Source organism: Pongo pygmaeus, chromosome 15 (genome assembly GCF_028885625.2).
Source record: "Pongo pygmaeus isolate AG05252 chromosome 15, NHGRI_mPonPyg2-v2.0_pri, whole genome shotgun sequence".
NCBI lineage: Eukaryota > Metazoa > Chordata > Mammalia > Primates > Hominidae > Pongo > Pongo pygmaeus.
The window spans coordinates 22,494,672-22,516,367 of record NC_072388.2 but is presented as its reverse complement, the minus strand read 5'-3'; the positions used below and the strand labels follow the sequence as shown (position 1 = coordinate 22,516,367).

General features: G+C 54.8%; 2 protein-coding genes across 6 annotated transcripts; both read left to right on the top strand.

Moving 5' to 3' along the window:
* The first annotated feature begins 787 nt into the window (after positions 1-787).
* On the top strand, positions 788-4,806 carry RIPK3 (receptor interacting serine/threonine kinase 3). Its single transcript, XM_054448494.2, has 10 exons — positions 788-1,019; positions 1,229-1,369; positions 1,503-1,812; positions 2,266-2,411; positions 2,538-2,584; positions 2,793-2,960; positions 3,071-3,138; positions 3,372-3,746; positions 3,887-3,947; positions 4,436-4,806. Exons 1-10 carry the CDS (start codon positions 1,000-1,002, stop codon positions 4,654-4,656), a joined length of 1,557 nt encoding a protein of 518 aa, XP_054304469.1. The 5' UTR covers positions 788-999; the 3' UTR covers positions 4,657-4,806.
* Positions 4,807-5,739: 933 nt separating this feature from the next.
* Positions 5,740-21,380, top strand: ADCY4 (adenylate cyclase 4). 5 transcript variants are annotated; one of them, XM_054448490.2, is made up of 25 exons: positions 5,740-6,321; positions 7,826-8,023; positions 8,131-8,292; positions 8,891-9,040; positions 9,472-9,620; positions 9,699-9,810; positions 10,532-10,659; positions 10,809-10,967; positions 11,293-11,425; positions 11,592-11,765; positions 13,458-13,501; positions 13,635-13,721; positions 13,912-13,981; positions 14,325-14,422; positions 15,417-15,501; positions 15,609-15,746; positions 16,354-16,464; positions 16,720-16,904; positions 17,101-17,185; positions 17,595-17,753; positions 19,852-19,998; positions 20,304-20,411; positions 20,528-20,642; positions 20,961-21,085; positions 21,171-21,380. In XM_054448490.2, the coding sequence occupies exons 1-25, from the start codon at positions 6,163-6,165 to the stop codon at positions 21,321-21,323; spliced, it is 3,234 nt and encodes a 1,077-aa protein (XP_054304465.1). In that variant the 5' UTR covers positions 5,740-6,162; the 3' UTR covers positions 21,324-21,380. The 5 variants fall into 5 exon arrangements, with proteins under 5 accessions (XP_054304465.1, XP_063507543.1, XP_054304466.1 ...); XM_063651473.1 differs by having other exon boundaries at positions 5,746-5,847; XM_054448491.2 differs by having other exon boundaries at positions 5,759-5,946; positions 21,171-21,373.
* Positions 21,381-21,696: the final 316 nt, after the last annotated feature.

The window sequence follows — 21,696 nt, the reverse complement described above, 5'->3', positions numbered from 1 at the left end:
GAAAGCTCTGAGGTGTTTCCGGGGTAGTGTACACCACAATGTCACCAGCCCTCTGGATGGGCTGATATATCTAGCCTTACCACAAGGCCCTGGGAGTGGGTTTGGGGCCTGCCACCTCCAGGAGCTCCTGTTCAAAGGGCATATAAGTCCCTATCAATACCAAAGACTTGCCTCTCAAGAGCAGCTATAGGGACTAGGCAGGAATACAGATAGGGATCCTTCACTACGTCGTTGGATGCTTCACACCTTTCCCAGCCACCTGCACGACCAGCTGAGTGGTACAGCCCTGAAGCCTATGTGAAAACAGGATAACTTGATGGTTCAGAGCCATTATTTCCGTATGGGCTTAGGCAAGGTACTTAAACTCTCAGTGTCTCAGTTTCCTCACCTATAGAAAGGTAATAAAAGCAGTACCTATTCCCCTAGGGTTCGTGTGAGAATTAAATAAGCTAATATATGTACCTGGTGCATGACAAGTTTTATATACGTGTTGGCTATGATCTTAGGGCAGCTGTGAGACAGCTGAGCCCTAGAACCATAAAACCCTCCTAAGCACCATCTCCACTCATGGCCTGGCAGGTGGTGGAGCAGGAAATCCTGTGGGAAAAGGGAAGGCTTTGACTGTAGGAGTGGGTTGATTGTGGGTTCCTGGAAGGTGAGGAATCCTTCCCTAACATCCTCAATGCCCAGCCACACCTAATCTGGCTGCGGCACGCTGCAGGTGCTCAGGAAACGCTAGTCAAGGAGAAAGGCACTAGCTTTCGCTCTGCCCCCTGCCCCACCCCAGGGGCGGGACTGTAGAGGCGCCTATAAGGGAAGTTGTTCAGTCAACTCGGAAAAGGGGTAGCAACCCGGAAAGTAGACTCATCGTCTTGGTCTAGAGACTGAGCCCTGCACAGACAGACCCCTTCCCCTCTCTGCCAAAGACCCAAGCCCCAGAAGTCACTCCATCTCCTACGGCTCGCAATTTCCAGAGGCCCCCTGGCACCTTCCAGCCTGATGTCGTGCGTCAAGTTATGGTGAGTAGGGAGTGGCATGTCGAAGGCAGCCTCCGACATTCACACCCAGAGCGCCCCACAGACTCGCTCAGAGAACGTCTTTGAGTCCGGGGACGGTGGGGGCCGGCGAAGGAGGCTGGGGATTGCAGTGAGAGCGCCGAGTCACAGGGGCGCGGGGAGCAGCGCTGACGTACGGCACTGCCGGCTAGTGGGCGACACCCCTCTCTCAGGCCCAGCGGTGCCCCCGCCCCCTTGGTGTCCATCGAGGAACTGGAGAACCAGGAGCTCGTCGGCAAAGGCGGGTTCGGCACAGTGTTCCGGGCGCAACATAGGAAGTGGGGCTACGATGTGGCGGTCAAGATCGTAAACTCGTGAGTGACCCCGGTTGCCCCCCAGCCGCAATCTGGCCAAAAAGGTGGAGCCACTGTGCTCTGGGGCCTGAATGGGGAAGGGAGGGATTTTCCCACGACCCCGGTGCGACTCCAGCTCTCTCGTGGAGTGTAGGAAGGCGATATCCAGGGAGGTCAAGGCCATGGCAAGTCTGGATAACGAATTCGTGCTGCGCCTAGAAGGGGTTATCGAGAAGGTGAACTGGGACCAAGATCCCAAGCCGGCTCTGGTGACTAAATTCATGGAGAACGGCTCCCTGTCGGGGCTGCTGCAGTCCCAGTGCCCTCGGCCCTGGCCGCTCCTTTGCCGCCTGCTGAAAGAAGTGGTGCTTGGAATGTTTTACCTGCACGACCAGAACCCGGTGCTCCTGCACCGGGACCTCAAGCCGTCCAACGTCCTGCTGGACCCAGAGCTGCACGTCAAGGTCAGCTGGTCTACACCCCTCTCAGCCTCAAGACAAGGCCCCACCCCAGAGCTGCTCCAGCCAGGCCCACCAGACACTAGACCTCCAGAGACCTCTTTATTGAATAGGTGTAGCCTCTCCCTCTGGACACAGGGCTGCCAGGGGACAAAGCCCAGCCAGGAGTTTTAGCTCCTGCCATATCAAGTGATAGAGACCCTGATCCACACGAGTCGTTTCCGCCAGCTGCCCCACCAGCCCCTCCAAAGAGTCATGGCTGACCCAGCCCTGGAGACTCAGACCTTGACCCAGCCCTACCACAAGGCACCTAGATCTACCATCCAAGGGAACCTCTTCCGTTGACCTCCACACTCCCTTTACAAAGCTGAACCTGCACCTTCTGGGGGCAGGGGGGTTCCTGGAGGCTGCCTGGCCCCCTTGTCTTCCCTACCTCCCACTTCTTTCCTTCTTTTGCAGCTGGCAGATTTTGGCCTGTCCACATTTCAGGGAGGCTCACAGTCAGGGACAGGGTCCGGGGAGCCAGGGGGCACCCTGGGCTACTTGGCCCCAGAACTGTTTGTTAACATAAACCGGAAGGCCTCCACAGCCAGTGATGTCTACAGGTAAGGATCCCGGCCCAAACACACAGCCAGGATTCCTACACTTCTCTGGGCCCTCCCAGGGGATGATGTATAGGAAAGGAGTCTTGTCAGTGATTGGACAGATCCTCAGCTTTGTGTCTCCTGCAGCTTCGGGATCCTAATGTGGGCAGTGCTTGCTGGAAGAGAAGTTGAGTGTAAGACTCTAGGAGGATTCTGGGATCCTTAACCCCAGGTGCCCTTCTCTTAAAAGCCCCAAGGCTTCCCCTTCCCGCTCACCTACTTAGACTGCCCTCCTCCCTCCTCGTGCCCCCACATTACACTCCCTGCCTCTTTCCATGATGAAGCAGATAATTCCCTTTTACCCTGAATGCCTTCTCTTCTCACCCTCCTCCCCTACTCCAGTGCCAACCGAACCATCACTGGTATATGGAGCAGTGTGCAAGAGGCAGACCCGGCCCTCATTGGCTGAGCTTCCCCAAGCCGGGCCTGAGACTCCCGGCTTAGAAGGACTGAAGGAGCTAATGCAGCTCTGCTGGAGCAGTGAGCCCGAGGACAGACCCTCCTTCCAGGGTGAGCTGGCCAGTTAGCTGGATCTGGAATAAGCTTGGGTCTGTCAGCAGGGGGCTTTTCTCAGGAAAAGAAGATTTGCTCACCTGCACCCCACTCTGCTGTCCCTCTAGAATGCCTACCAAAAACTGATGAAGCCTTCCGGATGGTGGAGAACCATATGAATGCTGCTGTCTCCACAGTGAGTGCCAACATCACCCTTCCCCAGGAGCTGGTCAGGGATGGCACAACATGGCTACCTGGCCATCCAATGACTCACCACTGACCACTGCTTTTTTTGCCTTGACCTTTGACCCCACCCTCCCCAGCCCACCCCTGAGTTCCCAGACAACAGGTTATGGACCAAGAGACTACTCCCTTGGGTTTACTCTGGCTCATCCAGTCATACCCAGCAAACTCCTCCCATCCCTGCAGGTAAAGAATTTCCTGTCTGAACTCAGGAGCAGCAATAGGAGATTTTCTACCCCAGAGTCAGGCCAAGGAGGGACAGAAATGGATGGCTTTAGGAGAACCACAGAAAACCAGCACTCTCGTAATGATGTCATGGTTTCTGAGTGGCTAAACAAACTGAATCTAGAGGGGCCTCCCAGCTCTGTTCCTAAAAAATGCCCGAGCCTTACCAAGAGGAGCAGGGCAGAAGAGGAGCAGGTTCCACAAGCCAGAACAGCAGGCACATCTTCAGATTCAATGGCCCAACCTCCCCAGACTCCAGAGACCTCAACTTTCAGAAACCAGATGCCCAGCCCCACCTCAACTGGAACACCAAGTCCTGGACCCCGAGGGAATCAGGTGAGACATTGGCAGGATTAGGGGATACACTAAGAGTCCTATAAATGCTGTCCCCTTGCCAGCGAAAACTTGGGGCTGAGAGGAGTGCAGTGGGAGCGCCAGGCTCCAGGGCAGAACTGGATGCTCTGTGCTGTTTGCAGGGGGCTGAGAGACAAGGCATGAACTGGTCCTGCAGGACCCCGGAGCCAAATCCAGTAACAGGTACCCACTCTCCACCTCCTTCTTTTCCCTGTTCAATTCTTACACCAGACTCCTCGTCCAGACCTATATCTAGATTCAGGGTACTTTGTGGAGGGGAGGGGAGAAGATGATCTAACTCAACCTTCTCAGTTCTCAGGGGGAAAACTGACACCCCCTGAGAAAGGAGCCCTCTGAGGTCACACAACAAAGCTTGGATTTGTCCCTGAATTTTCTAACTTTCCACAACACCAGCTCTGTGAGCCCCCTAACTTCCATTGTTTCAGCAGTCCAGAGGACCTCCCAGCAAAAAAGATCAGGGTCTCAAATGTCAATTGCCACTCTCTAGAGCTTATGCTAACCCAATTCTGGAGAGGAGCTCTGAAGGGAGGAGCACACGGCACACCTTGACACAGCCACTGACAAGTGGAGACTTCATACTCCCCACCCACCCCCAACTTGGCCTTTCTGACAGCTAAACCCTCCTGCCACCATCACTATTTCTCTTAAAGGGCGACCACTCGTTAACATATACAACTGCTCTGGGGTGCAAGTTGGAGACAACAACTACTTGACTATGCAACAGACAACTGCCTTGCCCACATGGGGCCTGGCACCTTCGGGCAAGGGGAGGGGCTTGCAGCACCCCCCACCAGTAGGTTCGCAAGAAAGCCCTAAAGATCCTGAAGCCTGGAGCAGGCCACAGGGTTGGTATAATCATAGCGGGAAATAAAGCACCTTCCGAGCTTGCCTCCAAGAGTTACGAGTTAAGGAAGAGTGCCACCCCTTGAGGCCCCTGACTTCCTTCTAGGGCAGTCTGGCCTGCCCACAAACTGATTTTGTGACCTGTCCCCCAGGAGTCAATAAACATGATGGAATGCTAGTCAGTCTGAGCTCACCCAGGGGCAGGGAGGGACTGGGATGGGGGTGGGAGCTGCCAGTGAGGGATAGGGAGGCACCACAGCTCTGCTATGGCAGGAAGTGGGAATGCTGGGGGCTGGGAGTGGGCAATGGCCTGGCACACAAGGTCAGGGCACAGCCGGCTGCAACAGGAAGGAATCCCAGAGGCCTGGTTCCCCAGACCACTCTCTAATCTCAGGGCAGTGCTTCCCCTAAAGCCTAGGATGGTGACCCCACCCTAACCCTAAACTCTGGGGATAGAGGCTGTGGTCCCTTTTCTTTTGGGCTCTCAAGACTCAGTTGCAGGGCTCTGGGGAGGGATGAGTTGGTGTGAAAGATCACAGACCAGGCCCCCCACGGTGCCCTCAGGCTCTTAGAGATCATGACACCACATACCTGCCTCCACCACACACTCAAGTTGCTTCCTAGACATTGCTTCCCTTTTGATTCCCAGTTGCTGTTCGGGAGTGGAAAGCTATGGCTCCTAAAGCTATACACAGGCGCAACCCCTCCCACGGAGCATGAACAGTTCATACCCAGTGGTAGTGGTTGTCAACCAGGCGGAGAGGCGAGGAGAATGACCGCCCCCAACTCTGACCTAGATCCCCACCAGGACCCACATTCTTCCCTACATTCTCGCCAGGCTTCAGCCCCCCGCCCTCGGTCTCCCCACTACCAAACGTTCACCTCCATTTGGACACGTCTCATTCGGTCCACCCCAGCCCACCCCTTCGCATCTCTCCCAGGGTCCACATTGCCCTTCCCTGAAGGGGCTGAAGCGGGGAGGCGATGGTGTTAGGAGAGACAAAACCAAGTGCGGGAGGAGACCAGGAGAGTCCGGCTTTGGCACAGGAAGGGGCCGGGCTGTCCCGTCGGGGAAGTGGGAGGGGGCCGCGGCGCCGGGAGGGAAGCGCCTGTCGCCCGGGACTCTGAGCCAGAGAGCAGCGGCGAGCGTGACTCTGCCATCAGGTCCCCGGCTCCCTCCTCGGGCCTAGCCCACTCCGCTGCGCCAGCGCCGCGGGCAGTGAGTTCGGGGGTCAGGGGAACCCAGGGCTCCCTCGCACCAACCCCAAATCCTGCCCTCCTGGCGATGAGGCTTTTCTGGGGCACCTCCACAATCCGGGTATGAGGGAGGAGGAGGAAAGGACTGAGGGATCCCCTCATCGCCAGCTGGGAGCGGGCTGGGAGGCCGCAGGGAGGGCCTGAAAAAGGAGGTTGGGGGCGCGGGGGGGTAGCGGCTTGGAGCAGGTGAGAAAAGCTCAGGTGGGGCCCGCCGGGCCGAAGGAGGTAACCGGGCGCCCGGCCCTAGCCAGCCCCGGGGCTCGGGGCTGGGGAGATCATGGCCCGCCTCTTCAGCCCCCGGCCGCCCCCCAGCGAAGACCTCTTCTACGAGACCTACTACAGCCTGAGCCAGCAGTACCCGCTGCTGCTGCTGCTGCTGGGGATCGTGCTCTGTGCGCTCGCGGCGCTGCTCGCCGTGGCCTGGGCCAGCGGCAGGGTGAGCCGGGCCTCTGCTGCGGGAGGGTCGCTTCCTGGGGAGCATTTTCGGGGTTGGGGTTTGTGGGGTCTTCTTTTCGATGTGTTTTCGTTGCTGGGGGCAGAGAAAAAAAGGACTATTGAGACTGGCTAGGAACTGCAGTGACCCTGGGCAAGTCACTCTACCCTTCTGGGTCTGCTCAGGGAGAAAGCTGAGTCCTGGATGCTTCTCGTTTCTGTCCGGGTTCTGACAGGCTTTATGAACATCCGTGGTCTACGGGTTCTACAATAGATCCATCACCGGATTTTCCAGTTTTCCAAAGGGGAAATTCTAGGAGGCCCCTGGGGAATTCATTTCCTGCCTTCCTCTCCCTCTTAGGGGATGTAGGGCAGTGGTACCCACAGACTCCCAGAAGGCACCCTCCACCCGGCTCTCACTGAGTCCCAAAGTAAACCCATGTCCAGTTTCTGTTTGGGGAGGAAGAAGGTCTTCAATCCAATTCTAGAAATGGCCTGCCCCGGGTTTTCTTTTCACTGCTTGGAGGCAAGGTGGGAAAATCACCGGGCGCGGCCAGTCCTTGCTGGTCCACGCCTAAATCCGGGAAGAGGTGGGGACAAAATGCTGGGACAGCTGTGGAGCTTCTGCTTGGAGTTGAGGCAAGTGGCGAGATCGCAGCCCTGGTGGCCAGGGAGGTGCGGGACGCCGCGGGTCCTGGCGCCCCCTGCTGCTCGAGCGCTGCCTCGCGCCGCCCTTCAAGCTGCCAGCCGCCGTCCCCGGCGCCGCGAATCTCCCGAGCAAATTGGCCAGATTTGGAGACATTCATTCCGAAGTGCCTTCTTGTGAGCTTGGATCTATCTTTCACTTGCTTCATGACGCTTTGGTTCCCGTTTGACAGATAAGAAAACTGAGGCTCAGAAACAAATAGGGGATGGGAGCCAGATCTTCTGGGTAGCTGTCCCAGCAAGATAATAAGTTGGACCACAGGAGGCTGGGCGCTGTGGCTCACGCCTGTAGTCCCAGCACTTTGGGAGGCCGAGGTGGGAGATCGTTTGAGCCCAGGAGCTTGAGACCAGCCTGGGCAACTTGGCGAGACCCTGTCTTCTACTAAAACTACAAAAAAAGAAAAATTAGCTGGGCGTGGTGGCGGGAGCCTGCAATCCCAGCTACTCGGGAGGCTGAGGCATGAGAATCACTTGAACCCAGGAGGCAGAGGTTGCAGTAAGCCGAGATCGCGCCACTGAACTCCAGCCTGGGCGACAGAGCAAGACTCTGTCTCAAAAAACCAACCAGCCAACCAACAAAAACCATAGAGATTGCTGAGTCTAGATAAAAACAGTAGGACACAAGCAATTTCAAATGGTTCAACCTAAAGTGAATGGCAAGCGGAGGTGCCTTGCCTCCTATTCGTACTTAGACTTGAGACACCTTTCAGAACTGGGCTGAGGGGCTGGGCTGCTGGCTCTTCCTTTATCAGGTTCGTTCCTTCTCCCTGTCACAATCTTGCCTCACACACCCCTGCCCACAGGAGCTGACCTCAGACCCGAGCTTCCTGACCACTGTGCTGTGCGCGCTGGGCGGCTTCTCGCTGCTGCTGGGCCTCGCTTCCCGCGAGCAGCGACTGCAGCGCTGGACGCGTCCCCTGTCCGGCTTGGTATGGGTCGCGCTGCTAGCGCTAGGCCACGCCTTCCTGTTCACCGGGGGCGTGGTGAGCGCCTGGGACCAGGTGAGAGGGGCGGCAGGCAGGGCAGCGGGGACGGCCCGGGCTTCGATCCCTCACCAGGCCTTGAATAGCCCCACTTGGGCCTTCGGCTTCCCGCGCCCCGCCCCCAGGTGTCCTATTTTCTCTTCGTCATCTTCACGGCGTATGCCATGCTGCCTTTGGGCATGCGGGACGCCGCCGTCGCGGGCCTCGCCTCCTCACTCTCGCATCTGCTGGTCCTCGGGCTGTATCTTGGGCCACAGCCGGACTCACGGCCTGCACTGCTGCCGCAGGTGAGCACGCAAGTAGCACAGGCTGCGCTCAGGACCGCTCTGCCACATGCTAGTAGGCTCCTTTCGGGGGGTTGTTGAGCTGTGACTCCAAGGCAAGGTGCAACGCTGGGCGCAGGATACCCAACCGTGCTTTCGCAGAGCTGGTACAACAGTGTGGTGCAATGCCTGCTATTACCAGAAGAGGGATCCAGGCCACACAGAAGGGAGTCGTGTCGTGGTTTGCCCCGGGGACAACAGATGTGGTTAATGAAACCTTGACAGAGAATGTTAAAAAAAAAAAAAAAAAAAAAAAAAAAAAGTTTTGTGCGATGGGAGTGGGTAGCGACAGTGGAGTGGTATTCCAAGCACAAGAAATGTACCTGCAAAGGTTTCCAGACCTAAGAGGTCGTGTTGGTGAAGCAGCCGAGAGTCTGGAGCAGGGAGCATCTGGGAAGGGAAACGCCCCTAGGGATGCCACAGTGTGGCACCACTTATCCCACAATAGTTAGGTCCCTCACTGTAAAGCCCAGTCTTCCCCAGCCAGTCTTTGAGACCAACTCCAACTACACACGACAACCACGCGGGTCCCGCGCCCTCTGAGGCTGGCCTTCACCCACAGTTGGCAGCAAACGCGGTGCTGTTCCTGTGCGGGAACGTGGCAGGAGCGTACCACAAGGCGCTGATGGAGCGCGCCCTGCGGGCCACGTTCCGGGAGGCACTCAGCTCCCTGCACTCACGCCGGCGGCTGGACACCGAGAAGAAGCACCAGGTCAGCCGGGCCTAGGAAGGTCAGACCAGCGCTCCGAGAGAGGAGTTGCTTAAATTACATAACGGGGCTCCTCCACAAGTTGAGTGACTCTGGGCAGGTTTCTTGACCTGTTTCCTCTTTTGTATAAAACGTGGGTATTGCCCATCTTAGAAGGTTGTGAGGCTCAAACAAACCAAAGCTTATAAAAAGCACTTTCGAGCATTATGATATTAAGTGAACTCCCATTCAGATGTCGATACTGGGAGTTCAGTCACTAAGGGTGATCAGTGTAGGATGGAGGGCTGGGGCCCTGCTGTGTGCAGCGGGAGGACCTGGGGGAGCATCCTGGGGAGCACCTGGGGTGGGCAGTGTGGGCTCCTGAGTGATTTGGGGGGCAGGGCCTCCTGGCTTTAGGGTGCAGAAGAGTTGGTGTTCATAGTGACCTCTTCCAGGAACACCTTCTCTTATCCATCCTTCCTGCCTACCTGGCCCGAGAGATGAAGGCAGAGATCATGGCACGGCTGCAGGCAGGACAGGGGTCACGGCCAGAGAGCACCAACAATTTCCACAGCCTCTATGTCAAGAGGCACCAGGGAGTCAGGTATGAGGAAGAATGGCTGGAGGGGAGGGGCCTGTGGGCTAAGACCCTGCCCCCGCTGACACAGTCTGCCCTATGCAGCGTGCTGTATGCTGACATCGTGGGCTTCACACGGCTGGCCAGCGAGTGTTCCCCTAAGGAGCTGGTGCTCATGCTCAATGAGCTCTTTGGCAAGTTCGACCAGATCGCCAAGGTCAGAGAAGGCTTCCCTCCCCACCCAGGGACCCTCAAACATCCCATCCTGGGTAGCCCCTTCCAAGGGAAACTCCCACCTTATAAGATCCCGGGCCCACTTCAGTGCATGCAGGCCCCCAGATATTCCAATGGAAGGAGGAAACCCTCTCAAGCATTCCCAGTCACGAAGCTGCTCACCACACACCTCAAACCTACAGAGATCCCTCAGTATCGCCACAGATGTCCCAAGTACAATGCCCCAAACATGCTCAGAGCACCAACATATGTGTCTCTGGACACTACAACCAAATCTATAGAGACGTTCTGATATTCTAACCTTAGGAGGCCCTTCCAAGAGAAATTTCTGCCCTATGCAACCTCAGGCCAGCAACCTGCTTAGACTCCAGGGATGCCTCCAAGCAACCAATTCTTGGATTCCCCCCAACCTCTCAATCCTGAGACCACTACCACTTACTCAACTCTGGGTACTCCCTTCACATGCCAAAAGTGGAAAGAGCCACAGCCATCCAGCCCTTGGGGAAACGCTTCTGAGAAAGAGATCTGCATGGAAGACAGTTAGCCCCATATCAAGCGAAAGGAGTCCCTAGATCTGATCTAGACACTACCCCACCTTGGAAGTTCTTCAGGAATACCCCACTCGCTCCCCACTTTTCCCAACTCCCTCCTACCCTTCTGACCTCTAACCAGGTTCCTCTGCACACCCACATACACACTCCCAGGAGCATGAATGCATGCGGATCAAGATCCTGGGGGACTGTTACTACTGTGTCTCCGGGCTGCCACTCTCACTGCCAGACCATGCCATCAACTGCGTGCGCATGGGGCTGGACATGTGCCGGGCCATCAGGTCAGCTCAGGCGGTGGTCAGGAGGAATGCTGAGGGTGGATGTGGGGGGCAGCAGGCAGCTGACAGAAGTCTTCTTTGTGAGAATCAGGGGTGTCTCACAGGCAGGGCTGAGGGTAGGACTCAGATTGTCCCACACACACACTGCTCAGGAAACTGCGGGCAGCCACTGGCGTGGACATCAACATGCGTGTGGGCGTGCACTCAGGCAGCGTACTGTGTGGAGTCATCGGGCTGCAGAAGTGGCAGTACGACGTTTGGTCCCATGATGTCACACTGGCTAACCACATGGAAGCAGGCGGTGTACCAGGGTGAGACCTAGGGCCCTAGGCAGCTACAGCAGAAGGCCAACCAGGCCTACCACAGGCTGCCAACCTTTCAGTCGTTCCTTAAGATAAGCACAAGATGAATACCTTAAGATGAGTCCCATATGGGGCTTAGGAGATCCTAGGGTGCAGGGAGGGGAGCTGGGAGGCACCTCCTGTAACACAGGCTCTTTCTTGAAGTCAGACCTCCAAGAGTGATCTTTAAAAGACATGAGATGTTTGTCAGCTCTAGGATCCAAGGGGGTGAGGGGTCAGGAAATAGGAGATTTGAAGGCCTTCCCGGCTGACCCCACTGCCTCCCTCCTTCCAGGCGAGTGCACATCACAGGGGCTACCCTGGCCCTGCTGGCAGGGGCTTATGCTGTGGAGGACGCAGGCATGGAGCATCGGGACCCTTACCTTCGGGAGCTAGGGGAGCCTACCTATCTGGTCATCGATCCACGGGTAAAAGCCCAGCCCAGACCCCATGGGCTGGCCCACACAAACCACCCCACAGCCAACAGGCCTGATCTCTTCTGTGACAGAGATTGAGTTCCTGCGTCCTAGTGGGGGGTGGAGGGAGAACGAGGAAGTGTCTGTGGTCTTTACTCTCAGCCCTCATGTGCCCCAGGCAGAGGAGGAGGATGAGAAGGGCACTGCAGGAGGCTTGCTGTCCTCGCTTGAGGGCCTCAAGATGCGTCCATCACTGCTGATGACCCGTTACCTGGAGTCCTGGGGCGCAGCCAAGCCTTTTGCCCACCTGAGCCACGGAGACAGCCCTGTGTCCACCTCCACCCCTCTCCCGGTATGTGCACCTTCATCCTGAGCCCCAGAGCTTAGTTAAATCCACCCCCAGCATCCTCAGGCCCCACTCCCAGCTTTCCCTGCCCCCGCCACCAGTAAGCCACTTAATGATTTGTGACATCCCAAAGTCCTGAACTGTCTGGTCACCCCAGTCACTGGTTCAGGCCCTTCCTTGCCCCTCCTTCCAGAGGAAGAGCCCTCCAGCTCACCTCAGAGAAGATACAAGATACCTACAGACACCATGTCCATAACTCCCCAGCCTCTACTCAGGAGAGTGCCTTCCCCTGACACCACAAAGGCAGTTGGACCCCCACTTCCTCCTGTCTCTGATTCTAGGGCTGTGCACCCATACCACCAGGAAATGTCTCTGTTTAACTCAATTCCTGAAACTGCATGCTCTCTTCTTCAATCCCCCCAACACTGGGGAGTGGGGGAAGGACACTGGCAGCAGTGGTTGCAGGAAGTATTTAATTCTAAGTGTTAACATGAGGTAGAGGAGAGGTCAGAGGGTTAAGCCGGCAGGAGGAAGAGGAAGGAAGAAGCTGAGGCTCAGCTGACTGTTGCAGGATGAGACCTCCAGCATGGGTGGAGTGGTGTGTGGGGACTGCTACAAGCCCAGGGACTGTGAGATGACGTTAGGTACAATTACATAGCAGGAATGCCTGCCAGGGCCCATGCTAGACCTCCTGCCACTTTCCACTGGTGTGCAGGCTAGGGAGCATCAGCGTGGAAGAGCAGGACCCTTTGTTCAAGGGTGTCTCCTGAGACAGGACCTTCACTAGCACAGAAATCCACTTAGCCCCTGAAGTTCCAGGGGCTCAGTCAAATATTAGAAATCTTGCCAGGCACGGTGGCTCACACCTGTAATCCCAGTACTTTGGGAGGATGAGGCAGATGGATAGCTTGAGGTCAGTAGTTTGAGACCAGCCCGGCCAACATGGCAAAACCCCATCTCTACTAAAAAAACAAAAATTAGCCAGGCGTGGTGGTGCGTGCCTGCAATCCCAGCACTCAGGAGGCTGAGGCAAGAGAATTGCTTGAACCTGGAAGGCAGAGGTTGCAGTGAATTGCACCAATGCACTCCAGCCTGGGCAACAAGAGCGAAACTCCATCACAAAAAACAAAAAACAAACAAAAAAAAAAAATTCCAGCCAGGTGCGGTGGCTCATGCCTATAATCCCAGCACTTTGAGAAGCCGAGGCAGGCGGATCACCTAAGGTCAGCAGTTTGAGACCAGCCTGACCAACATGGTGAAACCCCGTCTCTACTAAAAATGCAAAAATTAGCTGGGCATGGTGGCACATACCTGTAATCCCAGCTACCCGGAAGGCTGAGGCAGGAAAATCGGTTGAACCTGGGAGACAGAGGTTGTGATGAGCCGAGATCGTGCCATTGCACTCCAGCCTGGCGACAGAGCAAGATTCCGTCACACACACACACACACCACACACACACACACACACAAAGATCCTGGGAGTCTAGAGAGTCAGGGGGAAATTTTAAGGAGATTCAAACCTCCCCTTCAAGGGCAGGTGGGATTTGGGAGACAGAGAGGTCATTAGAGGCAAAGGAAAGAGCCCAGTGAAATGCCCAAGGTCAAAGACATGTACAGAGCATGCAGTGTGGCTCATGGTCTACCTCACTGCAGGGAACATACCCACCATGCCCACCTCCCCCTGTGCTCTCCCAACAGGAGAAGACCCTGGCTTCCTTCAGCCCCCAGTGGAGCCTGGATCGGTGAGGAGGCCTCAAAGTCTTTGCCAGTGGGGCTATCTGGATGACCCCCTCCATCCTCCCTGGGGGTCTGCTCCTGCTTTGCCCAGATGCTCTGAGGGTCTCTGTGGTGATGGACTTGGCTCTCGCTGTACAGGAGCCGTACCCCCCGGGGACTAGATGATGAACTGGACACCGGGGATGCCAAGTTCTTCCAGGTCATTGAGCAGCTCAACTCGCAGAAGTACGGAGAACAAAGAAGGCTGGGAGGGCCACAGGCCCTGAGGTCATGTGGTGGAGAAGGGATGGTGCTCCCTGAGGGGCTGGAGGGAAGACTCGCCTGACCACCCCCTCTGCCCTCACTCTGCGCTCTTCCTGCCCTTCTGTGCCCTCTGCTCTCTGGTGCTTTTGCCCACCCTCCCACCTCCCACCAGACAGTGGAAGCAGTCGAAGGACTTCAACCCACTGACACTGTACTTCAGAGAGAAGGAGATGGAGAAAGAGGTGGGCTGTGGTGTGGGTGGCACCAAACAACTTCCCAACTTTAGTTCCTTGGCGCTGGGGAGGGGTCAGCCCTTGGGTCTCCTCCCCAAGTCTGCTCAGTTTGTGATCCTAGGGGTGAGGAGCTTGTGCCTCTCTCTAAAGGAAAGTCACTCTGTAGACTGAGCTACTAGATGGTAGGGGGAGGAAGGAGGGTAACTCCTTGAAGAACTGGTAGGGTCTACATGGAACTGAACTGGAGGCTGGGCGGTGAGGCTGAGGAGCCCGCCCCTTGCCTGGGAGTGATGCCTTCAAGGTGATGGGTAGCACTGGACCCTGTCTCCACCTCCGGCCCCCTCACTTTCAGTACCGACTCTCTGCAATCCCCGCCTTCAAATACTATGAAGCTTGCACCTTCCTGGTTTTTCTCTCCAACTTCATCATCCAGATGCTAGTGACAAACAGGTGAGAGTGCCCCAGGCAAAGGAGGCTCTGGCTGTCATAAGCAGATCACCTTGCCCTCATGACCCCTGGCCACACTTTCTTCCTTCACCCCTTCCCCTTAGCTTCAGGCACTTACACACAGAGGAAACATGTGTTCTGGGGAAAGTGATAATCACAGCCCTTAACCTTAACCTTATAGATCCTGTGGACTTTCTACACAGCCCTAGCATTTTCCCATGAGCATCTCTTTTGATGCTAACAACATCCCCATGAGGGCCGGTTTGTTTCTATTGAGAAACCCAAAGCTGGCAGCAAATGCATGAGCTTAGAAAGTAGGCCCTCATTCCTAGTCCACTGCTAGGAGGGATGAGGACTTGTTCTTAACTCAGCCAGGTGGCCAGGTGTGATGGCTCACACCTGTAATCCCAGCACTCTGGGAGGCTGAGGCAGGTGGATGACCTGAGGTCGGGAGTTAAAGACTAGCCTGGCCAACATGGTGAAACCCCATCTCTCCTAAAAATACAAAAATTTGCTGGGTGAGATGGCAGGAGCCTGTAATCCCAGCTACTCGGGAGGCTGAGGCAGGAGAATCGCTAGAACCCGGGAGGTGGAGTTTGCAGTGAGCCAAGATCACACCACTGCACTCCAGCCAGGGCAACAGAGCCAGACTCCGTCTCAAAAAAAAAAAGAAAAAGAAAAAAAAACTCAGCCAGGTTAGAGAGCTTTGGGCTAAAGGCCCAGAGATCGGTCTGCCGTAGCCTCGGCCATTCTTGTGAGCCCCCCGCAACTCCCCGCCATATGGTCCCTGTTCCACCTCAACACTGCTCTAGACCCTTAAGCCAGCCAACCCAGATCATCAGAATGCAATGTCTTCTATCAGCCGGGACCCCATCGCCAGCCAACCCAGATTCCCCAGAACCACTTCCCCTATCTCCCACCTAGCTCACACAGCACCTTCATAGCACACAGGGAGCCTGTTCTGGCACTTCAAGGCCTTGCTTTTGTTTCCTTTTAGGCCCCCAGCTCTGGCGATCACGTATAGCATCACCTTCCTCCTCTTCCTCCTCATCCTTTTTGTCTGCTTCTCAGAGGACCTGATGGTGAGGCGGGCTGAGGGGTGGAAGTGGTATGCCAGAGCCCTGGTCACAACCTGTCCTGAAGAGGGTGCCCCAGCCCCGTGGCTAAGATGCCCATGCTCCCTCCACAGAGGTGTGTCCTGAAAGGCCCCAAGATGCTGCACTGGCTGCCTGCACTGTCTGGCCTGGTGGCCACACGACCAGGACTGAGAATAGCCTTGGGCACCGCCACCATCCTCCTTGTCTTTGCCATGGCCATTACCAGCCTGGTGAGGACAGAGGGGGCCCTATCCACCCCCATCAGGGCATGTTGGACCTGCCAGGGACTGAAAGGGAACCCCTGGATTTGGGCAGGCAGCTGTACTAAGCCAAGGGGATGCTGGAAATGTTGCACAAATAGAAAGAAAAAAATTATAGTCTCCAGCAATCTACCATCTGGGCATTATAGTTGTTAATAACACCTCGGTGAATGTCCTTCTTATCTTTTTTCTGTGTAGGCAGTTATTTATTACCTAGATCACTTGACTGATTCTTCAGGATTTAGACTCATTCCTAGAATTCTATTCCTGGAGGGCACCTGGGAATCACCCACCAGCCAAGTTACAGAAGAAGAAACTAAGCCCCAGAGAGGCTAAGTGGCTGGCAAGAGCTCACACAGTGGCTCAGAGTCAGAGGAGTACTCTTGACGCCCCTCACATAACTCCTCCCCCAGTGAGGACCCCAGTGCTGAGGTTCCCTTCCCAACCAGAAATAGCAGGATCCACCCCTTCGGACGAGTCTGCCCCTGACTCATCCCTGGGTCAGCTGAAACCCAGCACAAGCCACCATTGTGCCCAAGAAGCTACCTGCCTCTTCAACTCCTCATCTCCTCTGCAGTTCTTCTTCCCAACATCATCAGACTGCCCTTTCCAAGCTCCCAATGTGTCCTCCATGATTTCCAACCTCTCCTGGGAGCTCCCTGGGTCTCTGCCTCTCATCAGTGTCCCAGTGAGTGTTCCCACATGCCCTTAATCTCCTTCTGCACACCCTTCCTCAGCCCAAGCCCACAGCCCCCTGAGTGGAGGAACACTCCATTCCGTGGATTAGAACAGACATCAGTCACACCCAGTGTGTATCAGTGTGTATGATGCCCCCTGTCTCCCAGATAGGACGTGGGCCTGGGAGGGACAGGAAGGGAGCCCTCAGGTGTCCCCCCTCTGCCTATGGGACATGCCCACTCCTGACCCCTGCCTGGCCCCACAGTACTCCATGCACTGCTGCACACTGGGCTTCCTCTCCTGCTCCCTGTTTCTGCACATGAGCTTCGAGCTGAAGCTGCTGCTGCTCCTGCTGTGGCTGGCGGCATCCTGCTCCCTCTTCCTGCACTCCCACGCCTGGCTGTCTGAATGTCTCATCGTCCGCCTCTATCTGGGCCCCTTGGACTCCAGGTGTGCACAGCTGCTGGACAGAGGTGCCAGGCTCCCTGGGATGGGGGTGAGATGGGACACAGCAGAGCTGTCCTGGCCTCACTGACCTGAATCACCCACAGGGCAAAGTGGGAGGGAAGCGGAGGCCTACATGGGGGCAGGGAGAAGGCCAAGAAGGGGCAAAGCAAGGGGCAACCCTGATCCATGGCCCCTTCAGGCCCGGAGTGCTGAAGGAGCCCAAACTGATGGGTGCTATCTCCTTCTTCATCTTCTTCTTCACCCTCCTTGTCCTGGCTCGCCAGGTAAGTCACCCAGCTCAGCCCCACCAGGGCCCACCAGGGCCCACCTATGAGTGGCCCCATATTTGTGACTTGATCTTTCTAATCTCCAGTGTTGAATGCCCATTGGAAGCTTCTAAGCGAGGCTTCCTGCTTCCTTTCTTTCTCCTTCACTCCCCGCCCCTCCTTTCTCCCACACCCCTATCGGGGAAAGCCCATGCTTTAGAAAAAGTCTGCTACCAATTCTGTACCCCTAGTCTGAATCTAATTTCAAGGATAGTCTCTCTCCAAGGATACTTGCACCTTAAGCTCTACTTCTAAACTGGGGGTGGGGTGGGGGTGGTTTCAGGCATCATGGAGTTGGGGCTGAACACACAGGAGCCGGGTTTCCCCTGCTCTGTGTCTCCCCGTGGCCCCTGGTGACCCTCCCCAGAATGAGTACTACTGCCGCCTGGACTTCCTGTGGAAGAAGAAGCTGAGGCAGGAGCGGGAGGAGACAGAGACGATGGAGAACCTGACTCGGCTGCTCTTGGAGAACGTGCTCCCTGCACACGTGGCCCCCCAGTTCATTGGCCAGAACCGGCGCAACGAGGTGACTCCTGACCCCCTGACTCCTGAGCCACGGATGCCATAGGGCCTAATTTCGGATGAAAGTCTTGACCTATGGCCCGTTCTCTCTAGAACCCCCACAAGGGTCACCCAAGCCCTTGTGCTTGTCAAGCGTCTTCGTTTTCACAACATCTTAGATTCTTTCTTTGGTGAGCACAAAATTGCATTTCAAATTCTTACTTGGAAGGCATGTCTTCTCTAACTCATGACCATTCCATACATTCCAGAAGCTTAGGTGTTGATGGGAGCTGTCTGGAGCAGGGGACCCCAGCCCCCAGGCCGCAGACTAATACTGGTCCATGGCCTGTTGGGAACTAGGGCTACACAGCAGGAGGTGAGCGGTGAGCCAGCACTGCCACCTGAGCTCCGCCTCCTGTCAGATCAGTAGCGGCATCAGATTCTCATAGGAACTTGAACCTTATTGTGAATTGCACATGCAAGGGGTCTAGGTTGTACACTCCTTATGAAAATCTATTAGGCTGGTGCAAAATTAATCGCAGTTTTTGCCGTTAAAAGTAATATAATTAAAAGTAATTACTTTTTTTTTTTTTTTTTTTGAGACAGAGTTTCACTCTCATCGCTCAGGCTGGAGTGCATGTAATGGCGCGATCTCAGCTCACTGAAACCTCCGCCTCCTGGGTTCAAGCGATTCTACTGCCTCAGCCTCCCGGGTAGCTGGGATTACAGGCGCCTGCCACCATGTCTGGCTAATTTTTTTTGTATTTTTTTTTAGTAGAGACAGGGTTTCACCATGTTGGCCAGGCTGGTCTCGATCTCCTGATCTCAGGTGATCCACACACCTCAGCCTCCCAAAATGCTGAGATTACAGGCGCACCGCACCCAGCCTAAAAGTAATTACTTTTAATGGCCAAAAAAAAAAATGCAATTAATTTTGCACCAACCTAATAACTAATGCCTGATGATCCGAAGTAGAACAGTTTCATCCCAAAACCATCCCCCCTCCACAGCCTGGGTGTGCGGAAAACTTGTCTTCCATGAAACCCATCCTCGGGGCCAAAAAGGTTGGGGACTGCTGGTCTAGAGGATACAGTCCATCCTTCTCTCTAGACCGGCACTATCCAATATGGTAGCCATTAGCCATATGAAATTTTAATGTTAATTAATTAAAATAAAATATTCAGTTCCTCAGTTGCATCAGTCACATTTCCAGGGTTCAACAGTCACTTGTAGCTAGTGGGCACCCTATTGGACACTGCAGATAGGGAATGTTTCCATTGCAACAATTTCTATTGGATGCTGCTGCTCTAGATCCTCAAAAATCTTGCTAGAGCCAAACCATCAGAAAGTCACCCACATATTTGTACCATCTTATTTGTATCCCCTGCTGGCCGTCTGCTATGGAAATGCTCTTGGCTCATATTGAGGGATGTTAAAAGAAACAGCTCAGGAGCTCTTTCACAGCCTTATGCCCCCACCGCCTGCTACCTGCTCTCAAGATCAGTAGTTCTGTTTCTGGTTTCTTCTCTTATAGACACAGGGAATCTTGTAATCGATCCTTTTCTCTCTTCACTTTGGCTGCTAGAAAGCTGAGAGCCAAAATCTAAGACTAAATAGGATTTCATGGCACTCATTTTGTGAACCACCCTCAGATCTGATTCCATCTTTATTATCTTACCCTTATTTTACCTTTGTCTCATAGTCCCTATTGTTGTTTACTTTATCTTTCATTTTGTACCTATCTTAACTGACTTAAACACTTAAACACATTTTACCTTTGGTTTTGTAGCCGGCTTAATTGACTTAAACACCTTTCAGCAATAAGACAGGATATAGAAATAATTCACATTGACAGGATCCCAGTTCTAGGAGTGACTCCCTTTGTGTTGCTGTGAGGTGATCCTGATGCCAAACCTGTGTCTCTTCTAGAATTACAATGAGATCTAAGCTTTGACTCCTAAGTCACTTCCCTGGGGTAGCCTGGCCCTACTCCTCTCCCTCCTTCCCAATTCTTCTTAAACACGGAGACCAGGAGTGTGGACATGGGGAGGAGGGCCCCACGCAGACCTAGAAGGGAGAGGAACATGACACGCACCCCTCACTCCAGTCTCCTGCTCCCCCAGGATCTCTACCACCAGTCCTACGAATGCGTTTGTGTCCTCTTCGCCTCAGTCCCAGACTTCAAGGAGTTCTACTCTGAATCCAACATCAATCATGAGGGCCTAGAGTGTCTGAGGCTGCTCAATGAGATAATTGCTGATTTTGATGAGGTGAAAATTCCAAGAGTCTCCCAGACCCTATGTGCTAGATTCTAGAATTTTCCACCAGTACCTCCTTCCACTTTGCTTTTCTGGCCATGAAGTCAATCCTCCCCTCCACAGTACTCCCTCGCTTCCTCTGATCCCCCAGATCTACCCACTGCAGCAACATTGCCCACCACCAACCCTCTCCTTCCTGACACCATCCCCACTCCCACAGCCTGATCCTTTAACTCCAAAGGCTTGGGGCTGGGCTTCTGGGAGAGGGGATAGAGAGAGTAAGAGAGACTGGGGACAGAACTCTTCTCTATATACAGCTGCTCTCCAAGCCCAAGTTCAGTGGGGTGGAGAAGATCAAGACCATCGGCAGCACCTACATGGCAGCCACAGGCTTAAATGCCACCTCTGGACAGGATGCACAACAGGTACGGCAACCCTTCCTTACCTACCACCCTCCTCTGAGCTCTCATTGATGGACTCATTAGTGGGACTTATTCCTGTGCCCTCACTGGCCCACCCTGGTGGGCGGGCCCATCGCCAGGATGCTGAACGGAGCTGCAGCCACCTTGGCACTATGGTGGAATTTGCCGTGGCCCTGGGGTCTAAGCTGGACGTCATCAACAAGCATTCATTCAACAACTTCCGCCTGCGTGTGGGTGAGAGACTTCCCCTGCTGCAGCAGTCTGGTACCTCCTCACCTTCCTGAGCTTGCCCCACTCCAAGTCCTTTGTTAGCTGCTCCCAGTTCATCCTGAAGCCCCTTTCCTGACTCAATCCCTGGGATGGGGTGTGAAGCTGCTAGGCCAGGAGGTACAAGGCTCTCCCGCTCTTTTTCTTAAGCTACATTCCTCCAGCCTTAGACACCCCTCCTCTCCTCTAGGTCCCCCCAGGCTCTTCTCCCTTCCTTCCAGTTCCTTGTGGCTTCCTCTTCCCCTCTTCCTTCTCTAAGTCTGTCATTACCACATCCCTCATTAGGGTTGAACCATGGACCAGTAGTAGCTGGAGTTATTGGGGCCCAGAAGCCGCAATATGACATTTGGGGCAACACAGTGAACGTGGCCAGCCGCATGGAGAGTACAGGAGTCCTTGGCAAAATCCAAGTGAGGGAACCACATTGGAGGCATAGGGGGAGGGGGACTAAGAATAGGGCCACCTCCATATTCCCTCACCCCCCTCCAATTGTAGGTGACTGAGGAGACAGCATGGGCCCTACAGTCCCTGGGCTACACCTGCTACAGCCGGGGTGTCATCAAGGTGAAAGGCAAAGGGCAGCTCTGCACCTACTTCCTGAACACAGACTTGACACGAACTGGACCTCCTTCAGCTACCCTAGGCTGAAATTGCACTCCCCTTCTAAGAACCTCAATAAAGAGACTCTGGGGTGTCTGGAGCCCATTGATGTCTGAAGCTGCTGATATAGCTGGGGATCACCTTCTCCTTGCCCTTCAGCAGGAAGTATTCTTCCCAGGCCAATTTTAGTGCGAGTGTGTGTGTGTATGTGTGTGTGTGCACATGCGTGCACACATGCATGCATGTGAGATGGAGCATGTTAAAAGGGAGTGATTTTTTTCACAAGCTCAGGAAGAGAACTCCCTCAGCCTCTCTGCCAACTTGATTCTAGTATTTGGTACACCTTGGAAGCACAAAGAATTTAGCCACATGACTCAAAACAAAAATTTGCCCTTTCCTGCCCCCTACTCAAAAATACCGG